We start from the raw sequence: 19388 nt of genomic DNA, 5'->3' as shown, positions 1-19388 counted from the left end.
AGAGTCGGCACAGCCCATCAGTGGGATAACGTCTCATCGGCAGCTGTTATGGCTGTGGTATCCATAGTGGGGAGCATCCCGTCGAAATTCCAATATTGGGCTGTACTGAATTGGCAAACTCAGCGAGCCAGTTTCGCAACGCCGATAAACCATAACATTGTACCCGACAAAACGTTCAACACCAAAAAGCTCCTAGTAGTAACCGAAAACTATAGAGAAATGGATAGTAGAGCCCGAACAGTGTCAGTAGCCGCATATGACAGAGCAGTATTTCCAATCCCATCAACTATATCAGGAATTGCTCCTCGATATAGAAGCAGTTGCACACAATTTTGAGCTTCAGGGTCATAGGACACAGCAGCATATGACAGTGGGGTCGTACCAGTGTCGTCTGCCCTATTAACATCTGCTCCATGGTCAAGCAATAGCCGGCTGAAATCGGTTTTGCGAATGCCATATTGTGCTGCATCTGATAGCGGTGTTCTGCCACTCACATCAGCGACGTCGACCGCTGCACCATGAATCAGAAGTGCTTCTACAACGTCATAGTTCAAGTTAGTCGGCCGCCGACCTGGGTACACAAATGTTAATCTGTCGAACATTCGAGGGGTAACAGCGTAAGATAAAGCTGTACGTTTGGTGAGTGTATCAAAGACGTCGGTACAGGCTCCGCTCTCTATCAAGAGGTGTGCTTGATCCCACGCTTTTACCTTGACAGCTACCAATAGAGGGCTATGTCCTTCATTATCGACTGAGTCAATCTCGGCACCCATATCTATTAGTTCCTTGAAGATAGATAGGTGGCAGTTCAAAGCCAGCATCAATGGTGTTCTTCCCAATGAGTCGGTTCTATAGATTGTATCGCCATGATCTATAAGCAGTTGTAGAATTGTTTTCGTCGCTTTTCCCTTTTTCAATGACCATGTCAGTGCTGTGTCCCCGCTATTATTGACCTTTAGGATGTCCACGGCCTGGGCGACCAGTAGATGTATTTTGGCTTCGGAGTCTGTTGAGCGACATGCCGCGTGGAAGAGCAGTGTCTGTCCAAAATGATCTGTAGTGGCAACATTTGCTCCTGCCGAAATTAACAGCCGCATCGATTCTTCATTGCCTTCAAGCGTGCCATAGAAAAGTGGTGTCTGGCCATGGACGGAATTATGCTCAATATTAGCACCCCTACTAAGTAGGAAGGCTACAGCAGCTGCGTTTCCTTTTTGAGCTGCACGGCAAAGTGGGGTTCGTCCGTGCTTGTCAGGCAGCTCGGTGTTGGCTCCGTTATCAACGAGTAACTTTACAACCGCAAAGAAGTCATGGCCTTGCTGATCGGCAACTGAGAATACTGTCTCTCCACCATGAGTTCTGAAGTTCATATTGGCATAGGCTTGGGGGTAAGTCATAGCAAATGACGCCACAACAAGGTCTTGATCCTGCAAGATGTAGTGAAGAAGACTCCATTTTGGGTTATACTTAAAGTCACGCCAAGGGCCAGATTTTCTTCTCTGTTCCATTTTGTACTCATCGCACAAAGAGTGTAAACGTGATGTTGCCGGCTCATCGCGTGTCTCTCTTTTGAGTAGCTTCCAGACTGTTGGTCGACTGCCCGTAGCCATTGCTGCAAGGATAGGAGCCCCGTAGCGTTCACCTTCAATGTCAAAGCAGGACTGGCTTCCTTGGTGGCTCTCGATAAGGCCCCTAAAGTTGTACTCAGCCAGGAGGTATAAAAGGCTTGCGCCAGTGGTATGTCGGCGCACTTCTTTGTCCTGGAAGACATTATTGTGTTGAATCCAATTTGCAAGTGGAAAACTTCCAAAAAACCTGGTCTGGTTGATATGTCCCTCCTCTGCTGCATTCGCATGATAAAGAATATTCTGTACGGCATACCTCAGAAAATGAAACTCATACTCTGCCAGAACACGAGTTTCCAAGAGCTGATGCTTGGAGTCGCCTGCCGGTAAACCATTCTCTTTCCAGTAAGATTGCGTATACTGAAAGCAACACTTCTTCAACTGATCGTGGCTCTCTGCACTCAGATCGCCACTCGTATCCAAAAGGATAACCCTGAGGCCGTTGTCCTTAAGAAGGAAATCTCTGACTGACTCGTGGATGAACTGAACTGTTGGGTCTTGTTTTGCCCTTGTGACTTCAGCAAGGCCTTTGGAGGAACTTAGAATGAAGTTGCCAACGGCGTCTTCCGGTATTTCATCTCGATCCCACTTGCAAGTGGCGTATTCTGTGTGTGATCGAATGGCAAATAAAGCTGCTCTGGCTTTAGTGGGTGCCTTGCGAAGAGAACCCATTGAATGCATAACAGCAATTCATCCTTGTTTGTATCGTCTCGGGTCAGAATATCTCGAAATAACTCGTGCAGGTCCCCTGGTATCTCCCGAATTGTTTTCTTCAAAGTGTGGATGCGCCCTTGATCGTACTTCTGTTGCAGAATGCCAGATACAAGAACAACCCACATGAAAACACCTGACGCCTTCTCTTTGATCTGAGCCCGGACCTCTTGAGCGAGCTTGCTGTCGCCAATCTCCAACTCACTGTCAAGATACGAAATGATGTCCTGATCATGTCCCTCTTGTCCTTCAAGAACTAGCTCAATTTTCTTTGGCATCGTAATGTGAGGATAGTGTCTGCTTGCCAAGCATACCTGGAAACTGACTCCTTCGGCTGCGCTCAGGTTACCTAAGTTTTTAAATGATGACACCATTGAGCGAATCTCGGACTCATCGCATTCATCCAGAGCGTCAATAAAGACAACCACGGAAGAATCCCGAAGGCCTTCCAAAGTTTGCTCAAACAGTGTTCTCAGTGCCTCAACACTCCAGTCATGATTCTCGCTGATCCCTAAGATCAACCCAGGATCGAGCAGACTATGAAGTCTTGGAAGTTGCTGCAGCATTTGCAGTAACAGTGACCTGTACATGCCAGTGGTTGACTTCTCCAACTCTTCTCCTCGTGCATTGAAGAAGAAAGAGATGATGGTTTTGTCTTTCATTCTTCTGCGGGCATTGCTGAGAATGAACTTCATTAAAGTGGACTTCCCTGCTCCAGGCTTTCCTTTTATCCATAGAAAGCCATGGTGTTCATCGACCTTGTCGGGATTCAGCCAGTCGAGGTACTCCCCTCTCTTGAGGATCCATTTGCATGTTTTTGCATGAGCTTTCTTGATATTGTCATGCCGAGCGTCGATTTGATTGAATCTTAAAGATTGAAGTAGGTTTTCTAGTGGCGGATTAATTTGCCTACTTTGTTCTGCTTATCAAGAGAAGGTTAGTCTAGGCTCATGATGCCTGAGGCCCCTGAATGGATGTAACGAGAACGAACCTTCGTCATCTGTACATTTTCGCTTCTCTCCGCGATGCTCACATGCCTTTTCGTCCAAGATGGCTGTAGAGCGTCCATAATAGTTGTGGTAATTTATTGTTTGAGCCGTGTCTCTGCGGGTCAGCGTCTCGTTGCCCAAGTCGACATTATGCCCGGTGATTGTGCTCGCAAACTCCGAGCCAGCTTGATGTAATTGCGATGGTCCGGACATCCCTAGTCATCGATGATTATTCCCGTATTCATTGGTGACGTGGGAAACGTTCGACGAAAGATGAAGAACTAGGCGGGCCGTTTGGCATAGGGGAAAGAAATTTCTCATGGTCACACCGACTTACCGCGATACGCAGTTAAGCACTCAGCCTCCTTTTCAAACCCCCAGCACATTCAGAAGTTATAGGGTTTGATTGGCTGACTCTGATCACTTTACGAATCATCTGATGCTCGCACAACACATCGGTGATTATCCACGACACTGCTACGCTTTTACAGCAGATGGAACAAAGACACTTCTTTTATTGACTTTTGATTCCCCATTGTCGAGTAATTATATTGACGATTAATGCTCAACATCGCTACCAACATCAATTGCCGAAGAAAGAGGGAGTGGGCAGTGCAATGTGCTGGTTACTGCTTACCCTGCATGATCCTGGTTGCCAAGCCTGGCCTCAAGCCCGCAGAGCAAATTCCAGGTCTGGCATTGGGTCAACACCTGCAGACACGAAACAACATATGCAGCCACAAAGAATTGTCACCAACACAGGAAAGTTGAAGAAAGTCAATGCTATTCTAATGGCTTCTCAAATCTTTTGGACTTTCATCTGTTCTGACAAAGAGAAGATTTCTAATTGACAAACAGATTCGTATCATCTGCTTTGCTATAAACGGAGTCAAGTCAATAAATTGGCATAGGGATCCTTTCACATAAGCACCTGCAACACTTCATGCATGTCTGAATCAGGCTCGGGTATTGTAAGCCGATCACGATGCCACCTGCAAAAGAGCTGGATGCCGGGCGACTCCACACCGCTGAAGATAACGAGCAGTCAGCCTCCAGCCATTTATGAAACATCGGGGCGCCCAACACCCATCACGCTCGACCCAGAAAACGAAAACCCTGGAAATTTGTCTGCTTTATCTAAGTAACTAGAGATAAACATCCTGCATTCAGTCAAGAGCTTAAAGTTTGTCTGGTTCTACCACGACATTTCTTGACCCTGACCCAAATACCGAGCTCTTCGAGAACAAAGCTGGTTCTCTTTTCCTATACATGAGGGCAGAAAGGGAACATCCTCCTCGAAATGAGCAGCCACCAGCGACCTGCCGGCCGAGAGGACTTTGCAGTCGCCCTCGTTTGCGCCTTGTCCCTTGAGTTCGATGCTGTCTGCATGATAGTTGATGAGTTCTGGGATGACAATGGTGATCAATTCGGTAAAACTGGTGGGGATCGGAACATGTATGTCACGGGGTGTATCGATAAGCATAATGTCGTGATCGTGTTGCTAGGCAAGGGAAAGGTAAACTCCGCAACCGCCGCTTCAGACCTACGCACAAGCTACCCAAATATTTGCCTCGCAATACTAGTTGGAGTTTGCGGTGCCGTCCCTTCCACAGATGAAAATGGTATTCGTCTGGGCGACGTGGTTATCAGCGACTCCATCGTTCAATATGACTTTGGCCACCAGACAGATCAGGAGTTTGTCCGCAAGAAGACTTTTCATGGTGATCTGGTACCCAAAGAAATTCTCAATCTCCTGGAAAGCCTCCAAACATTCTTGGGAAAGAGACGTCTCATGAAAGGTTCTGCGACGTCTATTGAGGAACTGAAAGAGACTGCTGCTCGACTAGGCCAGCATGGAAGATATGACAGGCCAGAAAAAAGAATTATTAGCGCTTCTGGATCAATGTCGCAACCAGTGGCCCTGAGAGGACAGAAAGCCGATCAAACCATCGACATACAAGCACCTACTATCCACTTTGGACCCATGGCTTCAGGCGATACGGTCATGATCTCTGCTGAACACCGTGATCGTATCGCCGCTGCTGAGGATATAATTGCATTCGAGATGGAAGGTGCAGGAATATGGCAAGAGTTTCCATGCATCATTGTCAAAGGGGTATCCGACTTTGCTGATTGTGCGAAGACCAAAGAGTGGCAAGACTATGCTGCTGCAATGGCCGCTGCAACATCGAAAGCTATCTTGAAGCGGTACATTCACACCGACAGAAAGCTTACTCCTCCCCCAGGCCATTCCCTCTTAGCGAGACAACATGGATCAAACTATGGTGGGACGATTGAGACGGTGCATGATGTAATTCAGGGCAATCGAATGCGCGTTTCATCTACCCAGCCACCTCGAGCTTACGAGCAGGAAGGGTCGTCATCCATGGCGAATATTCAGTCTGGCGCTGGTGTGCAACACGGAAACGTAGTGGAATTTTTCTGAATCAGGTGTGATTGCGGTGCGCTGAATTTAATTGCTTTGACTGAAGAGCAACAGACTACTTCATTAAATGTGCAACATTAATAGACGTCATCTTCCACCAAATCGATGTGTCGATATACGACTACCCTTTAATAGAACCATTATTAGCGTCGGAAGCTTAATAGCTTATCTTAAGACATATGGAGAATTTTGTACCATTCTTCTTGCTCGGCGCGGCTCATGAATCAGGCTCGCCCTGCTGGCGGTCAACAGAATACCAACTCCATGTCTCACCTGGCCATAGAGAAGGCAATGAGGGGCAAGCACAGGCTTTCCATCCTAAATTAAGTACTAGTCATTATTAGCAGTCTCGTTTGTGCTTCTATCTTTGACTGAGACATTCTTTAGACAGTTTAGAACCATGATCCGCCTAACTCATGTCAGGGTAGAAAATAGATGCAGTATATACCTACTAAGCTAGCTATTCTAATTTCTTAGTCATTCTCAAGATCTTTTAATGATGTCTGACATTTCAATGACGTGGTATAAGATTGTCTGCAATGCTTCCCCTTGTGAGGGTAGTCGGCTTTAACGGACTTAACGACTTCGCGGCGTTTGTCGCAACTACCTCCGTTGTAAAATCGACTGTGCCAGGAATATATAGTAGAACTATTCTTTTTAATTTATCTTGCTATATCTCGGGCGTGAAGAATATTTGTAAAGGTTCTGGTGCCGTTAGCCTTGTTCTTTAACCTAACGCTACCTGCAATTTGGGGTTGCGCTTCGGAACCCCTTAGATCTTGTCGCCGAATCAACTTTCGAACCATACGACAAAATTACATGTCTCAACCGGTAACTCCCTCTTACTAGATGATCGACAACGAAACAAATATGACCACGGACAAATTGACAACCATGGGCCTCGACGAGGAGAAGCAGGCTTCCGGGTCTAGAGAACCGTCCATTGTGACATCCTCAACTGCCAATGGCACAGGCGCGCCAGACGTTAACGAGGGAGATGCGAATAAAGATCAGGAAAAGGGTGTGAGCGAGGCAGAAAAGCCCATCGAATACCCGAAAGGCTTGGAGATGTTCTTCATCATGCTTGCGCTCGTGCTTAGTATTACTCTCTGCTCTCTCGACCAAGTAAGCTCAGGTATCCCAGACAGTCCTTCTTGAATCCTCAACGCTGACCTTGATCAAGACCATCGTTGCGACCGCTGTACCTAAGATTACCGACCAGTTCGGCCGGTTGCAAGACATCTCGTGGTACGGCTCAGCATACTTCCTCACCCTCGGGGCCTTCCAGTCACTGTGGGGTAAGATCTACAAGTTCTTTCCTCTGAAAATAAGCTTCTTGGTGTCTATCCTCATCTTTGAACTTGGGAGTTTGATCAGCGCTGTCGCTCGTAACTCGACGACTGTGATTGTTGGACGTTCTATCGCTGGGTTGGGCGCCTCGGGTATCGCACCTGGCGTGTACACAATTCCTGCCTTTATTGCCGAGCCCGAAAAAAGAGCTACATACACGGGTTTCATCGGGTTATCGTATGGTATTGCTGCTGTTGCCGGACCACTCATTGGTGGGGGACTGACAGATGGGGCGAGCTGGAGATGGTAAGTAGACTCTCTTGAGATTCTTGTTACAAAACAACTATGCCTTTCATTCGGCCAGAGGTGAACTAACAAGCTTTCTTTAGGTGCTTTTACATCAACTTGCCCATTGGCGGCCTGGCTGTTCTCGTCATTCTTCTCACCTTCAAGACCCCAGCAGGGGTCAAGGTTGTCGATGCTACACTCAAGGAGAAGCTTTTACAGATGGACTTTATAGGCACAGCGCTCGTGATGGGCGCATCTTTGTCTTTACTTCTGGCTCTTCAATACGGTGGTGTGACCCATGCCTGGAACTCTAGTGTCGTCATCGGCTTACTGGTCGGCTTCGTTCTTATGGTTACCGCACTGATTGGGGTAGAATTCTGGCTGGGAGAGCGCGCAATGTTGACCCCAAGACTAATTCGCCAAAGGACAGTTTGGGTCAACGCTGTATGGGGCTTCTTCTTTGCTGGTTCATACTTCATCACGCTTTACTATTTGCCTATCTACTTCCAAAGCATCGATAATCAGAGTCCGATAGGCTCGGGTGTACGAAACATTCCTCTTATCGCGTTGTTCAGCGTTGCGACATTTGCGTCTGGCAAAGCTATCACGAAGACGGGCACTGCAGCTCCATATCTGGTGGTTAGTTCAGTGATCGTCACTATTGCATCCGGCCTGTTCTATACTCTTGACATTGGGACCTCAACAGGAAAATGGGTGGGATATCAGATCTTGGCGGGCTTCGGATACGGTATTGGTCTCCAGGTTCCTGTTGTCATTTCGCAAGCGTTCGCTGCGCCCAGCGACATGGCTCCTGTGACTTCGATAATTATATGTGAGTACATTCATTCTTTTCCCCGCACGTCTTTGCCTCCCCTTCCTCCTTTCCCTCATCTCATCAGCTAACATTTCGTTCCATCATTTCAGTTGCTCGAACCCTCGGCGGCACATTCTTAATCACAGCTGCGCAATCTGGCTTCATCAACCAAATCATCCATAAGCTGTCCAGGACTGCACCGACCGTCGATCCCGCATTAGTGACGGAAACTGGAGCCACTACTCTGCGCCAGAATTTCTCCGGTGTAGAGTTGGATGGTATACTGCATGCTTATGCATGGGGCATCAAAGTTGCTTTTGCGATTACTATTGCGGCTTGTGGCATCACAGTCATTACGAGCTTATTTACCAAGTGGACGAATATCCACGTCAAGAAACAGAGCTCATAGAACACTCCCGACATTTTGTACGATGAAGGGGATCATTTCACCTTCTTTTGATGCTTCCACGGGGGTTTCTTTTCCGGTCAGACTACTCATCTAAGGGGGGTGGCAGCCGGAATCATTGAGGTTATTGGGCCTTGCTACCTTATAAATGTATATTGAGCACGTTGAGTTAATCAATCTCGTGGTCAATTCAAAGTACTAGACAATACTAATATGGAACACGTGACAAACACTGGTAAAAATCCCCATACACACATCAAGCAATCGATATCAACGTGCATCCCTTTAAGAGACTTTTAAACTCACGTGATCCGAGACAATCTCTGTTTTGGCTTGTCCCAGTCTAGGTCAAAGTCCTCCCATGGAAATGGAGATGACTCCCTGAACTTCCATTGGTCACCATCTTGCCTAAAGGCCTCTTCCCAGTACTCTTGATGTTCGTTCTTCATCGCAAGATAACGTCCATAGAATACACGCAGCATTTTGGGGGCTAATCTCGTGATGTTCTCAGTCCGATCCTTCCAGCCATTATCTAACTTTTCTTCGGTAATAACGTCTAGTCTGTGGCCAGACCAAGGGCCGACCCAGATTGGCCAAAAGTCGGAACACATTGGTCCGTAGCCTGGGTCTTGGCACGCATCTGAGAGATCTCGATCAGTGAAACCTTCAAAGGTTTCGAGCTGCTCCCAAGACCAAGTCGTCTTTCTGTTCTTTCTGTAGTCTGCTTTCCAACCGATGACCCATAGGAGAAGAATATCCAGTGTGAGCCACTTACGGCCTAGCAGCGAAATAGTGGCCTCGTCATCAGGGGTGACTACAGCTTCCATTCTTATGTACTCTTGATCGGTCAGGTTGCGCAAAAACCAATTGCTTCCAGGTTCAAGGTTGAGAGTTGGCAAACAGGCCTTCATGGGTAAGTGGAGGCTCTCGGGGATAACAGCCCCTCCAAGCTGCTTGAGGAACGCCTCTTCGTATGAATAGTCGTAGGGGAATGGTACTCTCTCGTAATTGTCCACAGATTCGTCGAACCAGATCGATGCACGAGTTGTCTCTAGGTTATATAGTTGGCCAGTCTGCTCGGATTCCCTCTCTATATCATCAGGGGTTGCTTTTGGTAATATGTGTTGCAACGCTTTGGGAAGTACGCGAAGTCTCCTGACAGTGCAAATTATTGGAGTGTTGGCCCAGGAATATTCGTTCTTCCACCGGATGTAACCACCTTTTACCCACCTGATGGCATGAGACCAGAGTATTTGCGAGCACAAGGCCAAAGCCATAAACTCTTCTACTTTGAGGAGTTCAAATATTGCTCCCAGAAGCTCGGCGGGAAGCATCTCTAGGTGGGTTTGGCCCTGTAAATGCTGCAACGTCGATTGGGTCGATTCTAAAATTGTCCCTTCGTCCGAGTCGATCTTGACACCTTCCATTGAGTTACACAGAAACTTGAAAGCGTCGAAACTCAGATGATGCGTGCAGAAGTCTGAAGGTTCCATATAGCCTTCCAAATCAAGGACCGGCATTCTCATCCGCTGTTTCTTTTCAGGCGCGAGGAACATCCAACACTCCTCACGGCCTATGGCCCAGATGTTTCCAGCATCCCAAGGCTCTTCTCCGTGCAATCTGCGTCGCATTTCCGAGTTCGTTGAGATGATAGGGAAGAAGTCAGACTACAGAAATGTTGCTGCCTGCCGCTTATGGTCTTATATATTGATATGAGAATAACCCAGCCAATTATGTTCGTTGGTATTCATTACCCATCCAGGCACACGATTGCTCTGCTAAATCCACCAATCGGATGCTATATTATAATTGGGGTAATTTCGCCGGGGATAGATCCAGTGAAGCTTCATTGCCATCATACTTCACTAAGGCAGAGTGGACAGTTATCCCCTTTGGTGTACATCAACGTACTTTGTTTCTTTTCTTTTGTTGATTTAGGGAAGATTTGTACGGTTAAAGCGCGAAGAATTTTCAGCATTGAACAAGAGGCTATACTAGTCTGTTGAGTTGAAGTATTGCTCTCTAAAACAGGATCTGTGCCCAAACAATCTTTATCAATTCTGCTTAAAGGCATGTGGCTATCACCCTTGACTTCTGTGTATAGAAATAATACCAAGCAAGTGTTTCCGAAAGTGTATGAGTTGTGTATCTAATCTTGTAGTATGGTGACAAGGCAAATTCCTGAATGACTCCTAATCATGTCTGTATTACGTCGCTTGGACTCTGAAGCCACTTCAACAGCTTCCTCATCAGCACTTGCTTATCCATTGGCTTGGGGATATAATCATCCATCCCCTTCTCTAAGCAACGCTCCATGTCGCCTTTAAGCGCGTAAGCAGTCATGGCAATTATAGGTAGACGTATACTACTACGACGTATCCGAAGTGTTGCCTCGTAACCATTCATAATCGGCATACTGATATCCATGAGTATTAAGTCAAAGGCATTCGCCGCCGCGGATAGTGACGACACAGCTTGGGCGCCATCTGAAACAACGGTTATATCTTTGAAGCCAAAGCCATGCAGCATTCCGACTAGGACCTTTTGGTTGATGATGTTGTCCTCGGCCGCAAGGATCCTCTTTGTTGGTGAGATCTTCAATAACTGTTCCAGTTGCGTCGCAAGATCCTCGCCTCCTTGAAGCTCCTGTTGCAGTAATTCACTACCGCCTCCTGGTGGAGCGATGATAGATTCGGCCTGATGAAGGCTACTGAGCCTTTTGACCTTGAATGAGAACCAAAAGATGCTGCCCTGCCGTTCCGGGTTAGGCTTATATCCAATTCTCCCTCCCAACAACTCAACAAGTGATTTCGCAATTGATAACCCAAGGCCTGTTCCTGGGCGCCGCTTCTGGTGTGGGGTATCGAGCTGCGTGAAGGGTTTGAACAGTTCTTGCGCGTCGGCTTCTGTCACGCCATGCCCCGTATCCCAGACCTCCGTTTGTATTGTGTGACTGGTCTCGTCTTCAGTGAGCATCGATGCATTCACCGAAATGTATCCCTTCTCGGTGAACTTTACAGCATTGCTGAGAAGATTCTCAAAGATCTGGCGGTACCTCAAATCGTCCCCCTCTGCCCATTTTGGCAAGTTTGGTGATAAGTTCAGCTTTAGAGATACTCCGGGCTGCACAGTAGTTTGAACTCTGCGTACAGCCGATGTAATCACATTCGCGATATCCAGCGTCTCATTCTTGACGGGAAAGGTGCCGGCCGCAATCTTTGAGTAGTCGAGGATATCGTTGATGATGCGTAATAGGACCTGTCCGCTCTCTTGAATCATATTAGCCGTCTCCCGTTGCTCTTCAGTGAGCCGACTATCCAGTAGTAAGGAGCAGGCAGATAGTACACCATGCATAGGCGTACGGATCTCGTGACTCATATTTGCCAGGAAATCGTTCTTCAACTTCGTGCTCTCCTCGTAAGCAGCAGTAAGCCGCAGTTCTGCCTCTTTTCGCTCAGTGAGATTCCGGGTGACCTTGCCGAAACCAACATGGATGTCGTTCTTGTAGATGGCCGTTATAACGACGTTGGCCCAGAACCGACTGCCATCCTTACGGTAGCGCCAGCCCTCATCTTCAACCCTGCCTTCACGCAAGCAAATCTCGAGTTCTCTTTCGGGCTTCCGAGACTGGATATCTTCTTCGCCATAGAAGGTTGTGAAGTGCTTGCCAATGATTTCTTCCTTCTTGTAGCCCTTGTTTAGCTCTGCTCCGGTGTTCCAGGTCATTACGTTACCGCGAGTATCGAGCAGGAAGATGGCATAATCCTTAACAGCCTGGACGAGGATGCGGAAAGCATCGTCAATAGGCAGCCAGCTCTGTGTTATTTCGCCGTTTAAAGTTGTAGTGTGAAGCTCATCCTGTTCCCATTCTATGACCAGGCACAACAGCTCATCGCCGTTGTGCACGGGCATGATACGCGCAGTCCAAGAAATTCCATTCGCGACATAGGCCGCATGGCATAGACGGAGAGCTCGAGCCTCAAGTGCAGTCTCAATCGCGTGGACAAAGGGAATACGATCGAACCTTTCGGTAGGCGATCCATGATAGAGGGCAGTGAAGAGGTCTTGGCCGACGAGTACCTCGCGCCTATGTCCCCATGCCTCGAGCAAGCCGGCTGAGGCTCTTTGGATGCGATACGATGGTGACACCACAAGAGTGGGGACGGGCAAGAAATCGAGCATGTCGTTCATGGTGGGGACGGCAGCATCAAGCTCCTTGGCCAGATCCATGGGTCTCATTTGTACCTGATCTAATGCACGGACTGGTCGCTAATACGACGTCTCCTTGCTTCACAGACTTAATGCCAGTATCAAGTTGAGAAGAAAAGCCCCATGGCAGTGGAGGGGGGATTTTCCGCTCTTTGGCGCTAGCCTATCAGATCACGTTATGATGTCAGAATTGTGTAATTTTTGCTGCTCCTTTTTTTTATCGCGCTGGGACAACTCCTGAATTAGGCATAGAGTGCAATAAATTCAGCTGTCAGCCCTCGCAAATTGACTACTGGACTCGAAGAAGATGGACTGGGTACAGTTTACGACATTAAATTGATCGCTATAATCCAACAATGAGGCACTCAATCGATAATACCACCTACCAAACATCCATGTAGCAGAGTTATTACGACCTATGCGGATCATTCAGAATTTAAAGACTGCAAGCAGCAAAACAAGGTCACCAGAAGCCCTTAAGCAGATAAATTCCGAGGTTTATGCATAATTATATAAACAAACAAATCTATAGCTATCCAATTATACTTGTCTATCTTCTATCCCATCTATATTCTACGTGGATATAATTAACATACAAATACGTCAAAGCTTTGCCCTGGCGTGCATAACTGGGCAACCATTTGTCTTGGTTCCTTGCCCGAATCCTGCATTAGTTGAGACCGAATCGCTCTTTTTCGGCGCGCTTCTATACCCTCCCTTCTCGTTATCGCTGTTCGTAATGTTCCCCTCTGCGTCTCTTGCTATTCCCAGCTCCAACAGCTTGGCGAACGCTGCTTTGAAGTCGTTGAAGAACAATTCCTTATCGTCAGCATACAGACGCACATATTTGGAGAACTCGGGGTCTGTTGTCAGAGCCATATCGGTTGGGAGCATCATCAACTCCTCTTCTGTGTCAGGGTCAACAGAGGAGAACTGAGTAACACCAGATTCAGGGACTGTCTTCTCAGTCCATTTTTCGGACAGCAGGAGTCGGAAATATTGATTCGAGAATCGTGTCGGATTATTGACCCATTTACCCTCAAAGCCCGAGTTTTCCGTATGGCAGCGTCCGAGACTGTGTGCACCACTGAGGGCCACGATCTCACGATCGTTGAAGCCCATTCGGTAAAAGATGTCTCGGATATGGTCTGCTCCTTGAGCCGCATCAGGAAGACGGCCGCGAGGTGGAAGCTTGCTATCGTCTACAAAATCGGTTCGCCCTGGTAACCAATCGATTTCCGGGCCTCCCATGGCTCGAATGGCAGTCACACCGGCAAGTGTCCATAGGTCTGAGTATGTGATCCATGGGTGAAGACGCTTGACGGGCTCTAGGAAGAGGCGAGCATTCTGAAGGCCGGCGTTGGCAGGATCACCACCCTCAGCTTCGTAGCGCATGCCAGCGCCATTTGAGCCTCCGGTGTCTGTTTCTACGTCATATGTGCCAGAAGAGTGCCTGTAGGCTGCGTTAGTCACCAGCTGACGTTTGTCGAGTCCCGATAGACTTACCAGGCTAGGCGTACAAGAACAGGGCCGGCACTTCCATCGTCGTAGTCAGGCTGGCGGAGAAGATCAATAATAGACTTTCTGACAGCTTCGAAATCACCAGGTCTCGAGGCCTGGCTTTCTGATAGCGGCTTATCGATACTGGACATCTCGAAAGGACTTGGTGGAGAAAATAAAGAAAGAAATTTGCTTGATAGGGTATAAGATAAACAAAGGGTGCACTCGGTCAGAATATAATTCCTATGTCAAAGATACAGATTCAGAATAGGAAGGAAGGAATGACTACAAATGGGAAAACTAAAATGCCAAAGGATATAAGCAAAAATCAGGAGACGTTCTCGGTGCCATGTGATTCTAAATTAGACTAAGGCCCACAAGCAAAAGTCGTGATTGTGGGTCGTTAAAGAATGCCGAGGTAGATTGATAAGGATCAAGCCGAGGAAGGGATATTTTCAATTAATCAAGACAAGATAAGAAAAAAAATCGAATAGTTCACTCTATGTCTGTTGTTCGCCTCTTGGTTCATCTTCGCCACATTTGCATCTCAATGTTGCTCCAATATCTCCAACCTACCCCAAAAAAAAACTCTCCTTCGCCCGGTTGGTCAACTCCGTCTCCAAATCGGCTAGCTCTCTCGACTCCAACTCTTATCCAAGATTGATGTATCATCTTTCTATTGCCATACCTCACTACGAGTCCTAGATTTTCGTAGAAAAGCTGAATGTTTCAATCTGTTCAGTTCTATGTGGTGAATATAAGCTCTCAGTCACAGGTCTCAAATAGCACATCTGTTTCAGTCTGCGATCAGCTATTACTAGCGAGATCCGTACGATTAACAGGCTGTGATGGTCAGCAAGACAAATTCGTACTGCTGTACTTTCCACGTTCATGGCCATCGCCATATTTCCCATAGACCGTGAATAGAGTTATTACTAGGTATCAGCCTGGTTAAGAGTCTCCCTCTTACACAATTAAGTATAACCGAATTCCTTGTTTCCCAATGATGTTATCTAGATTTAATTTAAATTTATATTAATTTAACTTATAATATTATGCTTATTCTTTCTTTGTATTTAAACTGTTTATTTTTAAAAGAATACCATTACTTTACTTTACTTTATAATTATATTTCATATTTCTCCAACTTTGAATGCGTTTTTCAAAGGCGAGAAACCAGTCGCCGCTCTAATCACTATCCCATTTCCACCAATCGGACGCTATATCATGAAACGTCACCAATCTTCCGGATGTAACATCTTGGCAGGGATGTTGCGGGTCAAGATGATCAGTTTAAAGGTTAAAACGCCTTTGTCACGTTTGGGAACTTATCTGTTTTTATTTCCCCATCTTCTTTCGTTCTTTTCGTTGTATTATATGCATAAAATGAGGTCGTTTCTTCAACTTTTGATTCTGGCAGCTGGACTGTCCCAGGCGACAGCTATCCCTGTACTGTCCAGAGCTGCTGGTGCTGCCAAAAACCTGATTATCTTGTAAGCTATCTCTTTGTCGAATTGTTGAAGCTATCGCTCTTATAAAACTCTCAGTGGCGATTCATACTCTACTGTTGGCTTCTGGCCCGGAGGCGACTTGCCCAGCGCTGGCAGCCCTCTCGGAAATCCCTCTCTACCAGGACAAACAACGGCAAATGGATTGAACTGGGTGGGCCAATTGACTAGCGTGCTGAACACTTCTACGGTCCTGACTTATGACTTTGCTGTTACGGGCGCTACGGTTGACAAGGAAATCGTTTCGACATATGCACAGTACTGCGTTGATGATCAGGTTGCTCAGTACAAGGAATATGTCGCAGACAAAATCAGTTCTGCAGACACTCTTGTTGCAGTTTGGATTGGTATCAATGATCTCGGCGAGCCATTCTGGAAGAAGTCAGCCGCGCCTGTTGAGAAGACCATGGATCGGTACTTTGAGCTCCTGAAGACTCTGTCTGAGACTGGCTTGAAGAAGTTTGCTCTTCTCAGTGTTCCTCGTATGTCTCTTTCCTTAATCCAATGACTCAAGTTAATTTCATGTCAGCTTTCGCGGACCAAATCCCAGCTATGAACGGACAGCCTGAGTCGGACCTCAAGACGCTTCGTTCAGACATCATTGCCTATAATAAAGCCCTGACTGAGCGCGCTGCTGCTTTTGCAAAGTCTGACTCAGGCATCGAGGTGAAGGTGTTTGACACGAAACCAACTTTCAACGCCGCGGTGAAAAACTTCAAAGAGTATGGTGCCAAGGACGCGACATGCTATGGCGGGAACGATTGCCTCTGGACTGATACTTATCATGCGGGTGTTGGTATTCACAAAGCTCTAGCCAAGAACTTTGCAGAGGGTATTAGCAAGATTTTCACGTTCTGATCATGCAATATCGTAGAATAGCCGCTTCGGTAGAATCGATCAATTAACCTTTCCTCACCCTTGTTGGGGAACCCCAGTCTGTTGGTTCCAACAATATACACATCAGGACAATTAACCGAGCCAGCATGTGAACTGCCCCTCACGTTCCAATCATGGCATCCAGTTTTATCCCTCAAACATTATTTTTGCTGTCTTGATAATGGCTGATCCTACCTCGACCGCCGATCCCGTGGCGCTAGAAGTTGACGAGGCTGAGACTGATACTGCCAGCAATACTGACTCTTTTGCTTCAACTGAAGGGAGCTCCACTTCGTCAATTACCTCAAGCATTCTGAAATATCGTCAAGAGAATGGTCGCACATATCACGCCTACAAAGACGGGCAGTATGTGATCCCCAACGATGAGCAGGAGCAGGATAGGCTCGATTTGCAACATCATCTATTTCTTCTCACCTTCAATGATAAGCTTTATTTATCGCCCGCCGGTCGCGAAGGTCATCAATTGCACAATGTACTAGACGTTGGAACCGGGACTGGTATTTGGGCCATGGACTTCGCCGATGAGCATCCCAGCGCTTCAGTCATCGGGATTGACCTCAGCCCCATCCAAAGTCCTTTCGTCCCTCCCAACTTGAGCTTCCAGGTCGACGACATTGAAGAGCCATGGACATTCCATGTCAAGTTCGATTTCATCTACAGTCGCATGATGACTGCGTCTATTGCTGACTGGCCCGGCTTTTTCGCGAAGGCATATGAAAATCTCAATCCCGGCGGCTGGATCGAACTGGCCGATATTTACCCAATTACCAGCGATGATGGAACTCTCACAAAAGACTCAGCAACTCATGAATGGGTCACCAAGCTGTTGGACGGCACAAAGATGATTGGAAGGCCATTCGACGGGGCAAATAAGTATAAGGAACAGCTTGAAGCCCAGGGCTTTCAGAGTGTTCAACAAGTCGTGTTCAAATGGCCTCAGAATACTTGGCCGAGAGACAAGAAGCACAAGGAGCTTGGTAAGCATCACTCTTTGCTTCAGTATCCTAGGATGGCGAATGAACTGACCGTGGGTAGGTGCTTGGAATCTCGAAAACATCAGCTCCGGCCTTGAAGGTCTTAGCTCTGCTGTCTATACACGCGTCCTCGGCTGGACTAAAGAAGAGCTGGATGTATTACTCGCCAAGGTTCGCCGCGAAATGAAAGACAGAACCATTCATTCTTACTGGCCTATGTAAGTCAAGGAACCAAATCGGCAATGCACTAAGCTAACCTTGTGTAGATATGTTGTATATGGACAGAAGCCGGAGAAATGAAGTGGCGCCTTCTTATAAGAACACGTATTGTTTCTCTCTTAAACTGGCAAAGTTAAATAAGTAAAGATATTATTGAACTCTATCTGATTGAAACGTAGTTTGACTTTCATCATGTAAATAATTCTAAAATACAATCTTCTGTCCTCATCTTCTTGTCACACTGAGCCAACTTCCTTAGATTCCATCAGCTGTACGATTCTACTTCGGAACGAACTTCTCCAGAGTCCTAGTGATAAGGTTGTAGGTCGAGTTTTTGTCCAAACTCAGGTACAAATCCGAGCCCTCATTGAAGCTACCCCATGCAGCCCATCCATACCATACATCACTGTTGCGGTCAAGGAATGCCAGCATAGATTGAATGGTGTCGGCGCACTGAGGAAAAGACCCGCCACCAAACTCTGTGACGGTTCCTTGGAAGCCATTGCGGCGCAAGATGCGGGTCACTGCCTCAAACCTCTTTACATAACCGCTCCAAGGTTCACAGAGACCATATGCGCCGGCAATATCGTCAAAGTACTGGTGGAAATCGTAAAGGGTATTGTTGGCGGGGTCTTGAATCAGACCGGGACCGATACCTGGTTGAGAGAAAGCCTCCCAGTCAACGAGGCGAGCGAACTGTGTTCCTGAGACAAGGATTTTCTGTTTTTCGGTGACCTTTCGGATCGCAAGAATTGCAGCCTGGTTGGTCGCGCCCCATTTGGTGATGTTAAGATCATGAGCTAGATAAATCTGTCAGTTTGACTGCGGGTATTGGACTATGGGCTGAGGAGTGCCAGGAGTTTGACTTACGTTCATTCATAAGTTGGAAGATTACTTTGGAATTTGATTTGTATCTCTCGGAAAGCTTTGTCCAGAGATCTGCAAAGTGGTCGTTGGTAACGGTGATGTTGGGATTGAGGAATGACACTTCAGGTTGGTCAATCACGGCGCAGTACCAACGTGCATAGTTGTGCTAGAATAGTCAATTTGTGAACAATTGAAAGAGCATACTGTCTGAACTTACAATGTCCAGGATGGCTTGCCCACCATCATCAGTAATGGCCTTGACCAGCTCGTCAACTGTTTCCATGTTTGTCTCATTCAAGCTACCGCCAAGCGATGTCTGAACATGCTGCCAAGCCATAACGATTCGAAAGAGGTTGAAGCCTTTATCGTGCCATGACTTGTAATCATCCACAGTGTTGATGTAAGGGTAGCTGTGATAGCTTGGTTCGCAGGACAGATCGAGGAAGGGGTTGTAAGCTGATCCGAGGATGTTGACATCGTTGGCGAGACCAAACAAGTTGACACTGCTCATGTTAGTCATCTTTCCCTTAAATAGATGATCATGATAAACCTACCCTGCCCATTTTACCTGGCTGGCAATGGCAGTTTGAGCCGCGAAAGGAAACGTAAAAGTCTTGAGCTGCATGATGACAATGAAAGAGAGGA

The 19388-nt window shown here is 47.0% G+C and overlaps 10 protein-coding genes across 10 annotated transcripts; 5 read left to right on the top strand and 5 right to left on the bottom strand.

Moving 5' to 3' along the window:
- Window positions 1-56: 56 nt before the first annotated feature.
- FOXG_13444 (uncharacterized protein) lies at window positions 57-3538 on the bottom strand (the record flags this gene model as incomplete). Its single annotated transcript, XM_018393423.1, has 3 exons — window positions 57-2133; window positions 2184-3255; window positions 3328-3538. The coding sequence occupies 3 exons, from the start codon at window positions 3536-3538 to the stop codon at window positions 210-212; spliced, it is 3207 nt and encodes a 1068-aa protein (XP_018252684.1). The 3' UTR covers window positions 57-209.
- Window positions 3539-4272: 734 nt separating this feature from the next.
- On the top strand, window positions 4273-4470 carry FOXG_21166 (uncharacterized protein; the record flags this gene model as incomplete). The annotated part of the gene is made up of 1 exon (XM_018401494.1): window positions 4273-4470. The coding sequence occupies one exon, from the start codon at window positions 4273-4275 to the stop codon at window positions 4468-4470; it is 198 nt and encodes a 65-aa protein (XP_018252683.1).
- A 155-nt stretch (window positions 4471-4625) lies between these two features.
- On the top strand, window positions 4626-5771 carry FOXG_13443 (uncharacterized protein; the record flags this gene model as incomplete). Its single annotated transcript, XM_018393422.1, has 1 exon — window positions 4626-5771. One exon carries the CDS (start codon window positions 4626-4628, stop codon window positions 5769-5771), a length of 1146 nt encoding a protein of 381 aa, XP_018252682.1.
- Window positions 5772-6451: 680 nt separating this feature from the next.
- On the top strand, window positions 6452-8572 carry FOXG_13442 (uncharacterized protein; the record flags this gene model as incomplete). The annotated part of the gene is made up of 4 exons (XM_018393421.1): window positions 6452-6896; window positions 6955-7367; window positions 7451-8181; window positions 8274-8572. The coding sequence occupies exons 1-4, from the start codon at window positions 6621-6623 to the stop codon at window positions 8570-8572; spliced, it is 1719 nt and encodes a 572-aa protein (XP_018252681.1). The 5' UTR covers window positions 6452-6620.
- Window positions 8573-8791: 219 nt separating this feature from the next.
- Window positions 8792-10228, bottom strand: FOXG_13441 (uncharacterized protein). Its single transcript, XM_018393420.1, has one exon. The coding sequence runs from the start codon at window positions 10198-10200 to the stop codon at window positions 8872-8874; it is 1329 nt and encodes a 442-aa protein (XP_018252680.1). The 5' UTR covers window positions 10201-10228; the 3' UTR covers window positions 8792-8871.
- A 163-nt stretch (window positions 10229-10391) lies between these two features.
- FOXG_13440 (uncharacterized protein) lies at window positions 10392-12889 on the bottom strand. Its single transcript, XM_018393419.1, has one exon. It carries the CDS (start codon window positions 12806-12808, stop codon window positions 10766-10768), a length of 2043 nt encoding a protein of 680 aa, XP_018252679.1. The 5' UTR covers window positions 12809-12889; the 3' UTR covers window positions 10392-10765.
- Window positions 12890-13250: 361 nt separating this feature from the next.
- On the bottom strand, window positions 13251-14591 carry FOXG_13439 (heme-binding peroxidase). The gene is made up of 2 exons (XM_018393418.1): window positions 14285-14591; window positions 13251-14231 (listed from the first exon to the last, which is right to left on the bottom strand). Exons 1-2 carry the CDS (start codon window positions 14428-14430, stop codon window positions 13382-13384), a joined length of 996 nt encoding a protein of 331 aa, XP_018252678.1. The 5' UTR covers window positions 14431-14591; the 3' UTR covers window positions 13251-13381.
- Window positions 14592-15625: 1034 nt separating this feature from the next.
- FOXG_13438 (uncharacterized protein) lies at window positions 15626-16743 on the top strand. The gene is made up of 3 exons (XM_018393417.1): window positions 15626-15771; window positions 15826-16268; window positions 16316-16743. Exons 1-3 carry the CDS (start codon window positions 15656-15658, stop codon window positions 16642-16644), a joined length of 888 nt encoding a protein of 295 aa, XP_018252677.1. The 5' UTR covers window positions 15626-15655; the 3' UTR covers window positions 16645-16743.
- A 54-nt stretch (window positions 16744-16797) lies between these two features.
- Window positions 16798-18121, top strand: FOXG_13437 (uncharacterized protein). The gene is made up of 3 exons (XM_018393416.1): window positions 16798-17660; window positions 17719-17875; window positions 17924-18121. Exons 1-3 carry the CDS (start codon window positions 16844-16846, stop codon window positions 17955-17957), a joined length of 1008 nt encoding a protein of 335 aa, XP_018252676.1. The 5' UTR covers window positions 16798-16843; the 3' UTR covers window positions 17958-18121.
- A 34-nt stretch (window positions 18122-18155) lies between these two features.
- On the bottom strand, window positions 18156-19368 carry FOXG_13436 (uncharacterized protein; the record flags this gene model as incomplete). Its single annotated transcript, XM_018393415.1, has 4 exons — window positions 18156-18676; window positions 18747-18909; window positions 18961-19246; window positions 19298-19368. 4 exons carry the CDS (start codon window positions 19366-19368, stop codon window positions 18156-18158), a joined length of 1041 nt encoding a protein of 346 aa, XP_018252675.1.
- Window positions 19369-19388: the final 20 nt, after the last annotated feature.

The sequence above is a fragment of the Fusarium oxysporum genome, chromosome 12, assembly GCF_000149955.1.
Source record: "Fusarium oxysporum f. sp. lycopersici 4287 chromosome 12, whole genome shotgun sequence".
Classification (NCBI taxonomy): domain Eukaryota; kingdom Fungi; phylum Ascomycota; class Sordariomycetes; order Hypocreales; family Nectriaceae; genus Fusarium; species Fusarium oxysporum.
Note: the sequence above shows the minus strand (reverse complement) of the source record. Positions and strands in the feature narration are given on the sequence as shown.

Coding starts and splice junctions, on each gene's coding strand:
- FOXG_13441 (XM_018393420.1), bottom strand. CDS start 10,200: ATGCGACGCAGATTGCACGGAGAAGAGCCTTGGGATGCTGGAAACATC.
- FOXG_13440 (XM_018393419.1), bottom strand. CDS start 12,808: ATGAGACCCATGGATCTGGCCAAGGAGCTTGATGCTGCCGTCCCCACC.
- FOXG_13439 (XM_018393418.1), bottom strand. CDS start 14,430: ATGTCCAGTATCGATAAGCCGCTATCAGAAAGCCAGGCCTCGAGACCT. Junction 14,232..14,284: donor GTTCTTGTACGCCTAGCCTG/GTAAGTCTATCG, acceptor CGCAGCCTACAG/GCACTCTTCTGGCACATATG.
- FOXG_13438 (XM_018393417.1), top strand. CDS start 15,656: ATGCATAAAATGAGGTCGTTTCTTCAACTTTTGATTCTGGCAGCTGGA. Junction 15,772..15,825: donor GCCAAAAACCTGATTATCTT/GTAAGCTATCTC, acceptor TAAAACTCTCAG/TGGCGATTCATACTCTACTG. Junction 16,269..16,315: donor TGCTCTTCTCAGTGTTCCTC/GTATGTCTCTTT, acceptor ATTTCATGTCAG/CTTTCGCGGACCAAATCCCA.
- FOXG_13437 (XM_018393416.1), top strand. CDS start 16,844: ATGGCTGATCCTACCTCGACCGCCGATCCCGTGGCGCTAGAAGTTGAC. Junction 17,661..17,718: donor CAAGAAGCACAAGGAGCTTG/GTAAGCATCACT, acceptor GACCGTGGGTAG/GTGCTTGGAATCTCGAAAAC. Junction 17,876..17,923: donor ATTCATTCTTACTGGCCTAT/GTAAGTCAAGGA, acceptor AACCTTGTGTAG/ATATGTTGTATATGGACAGA.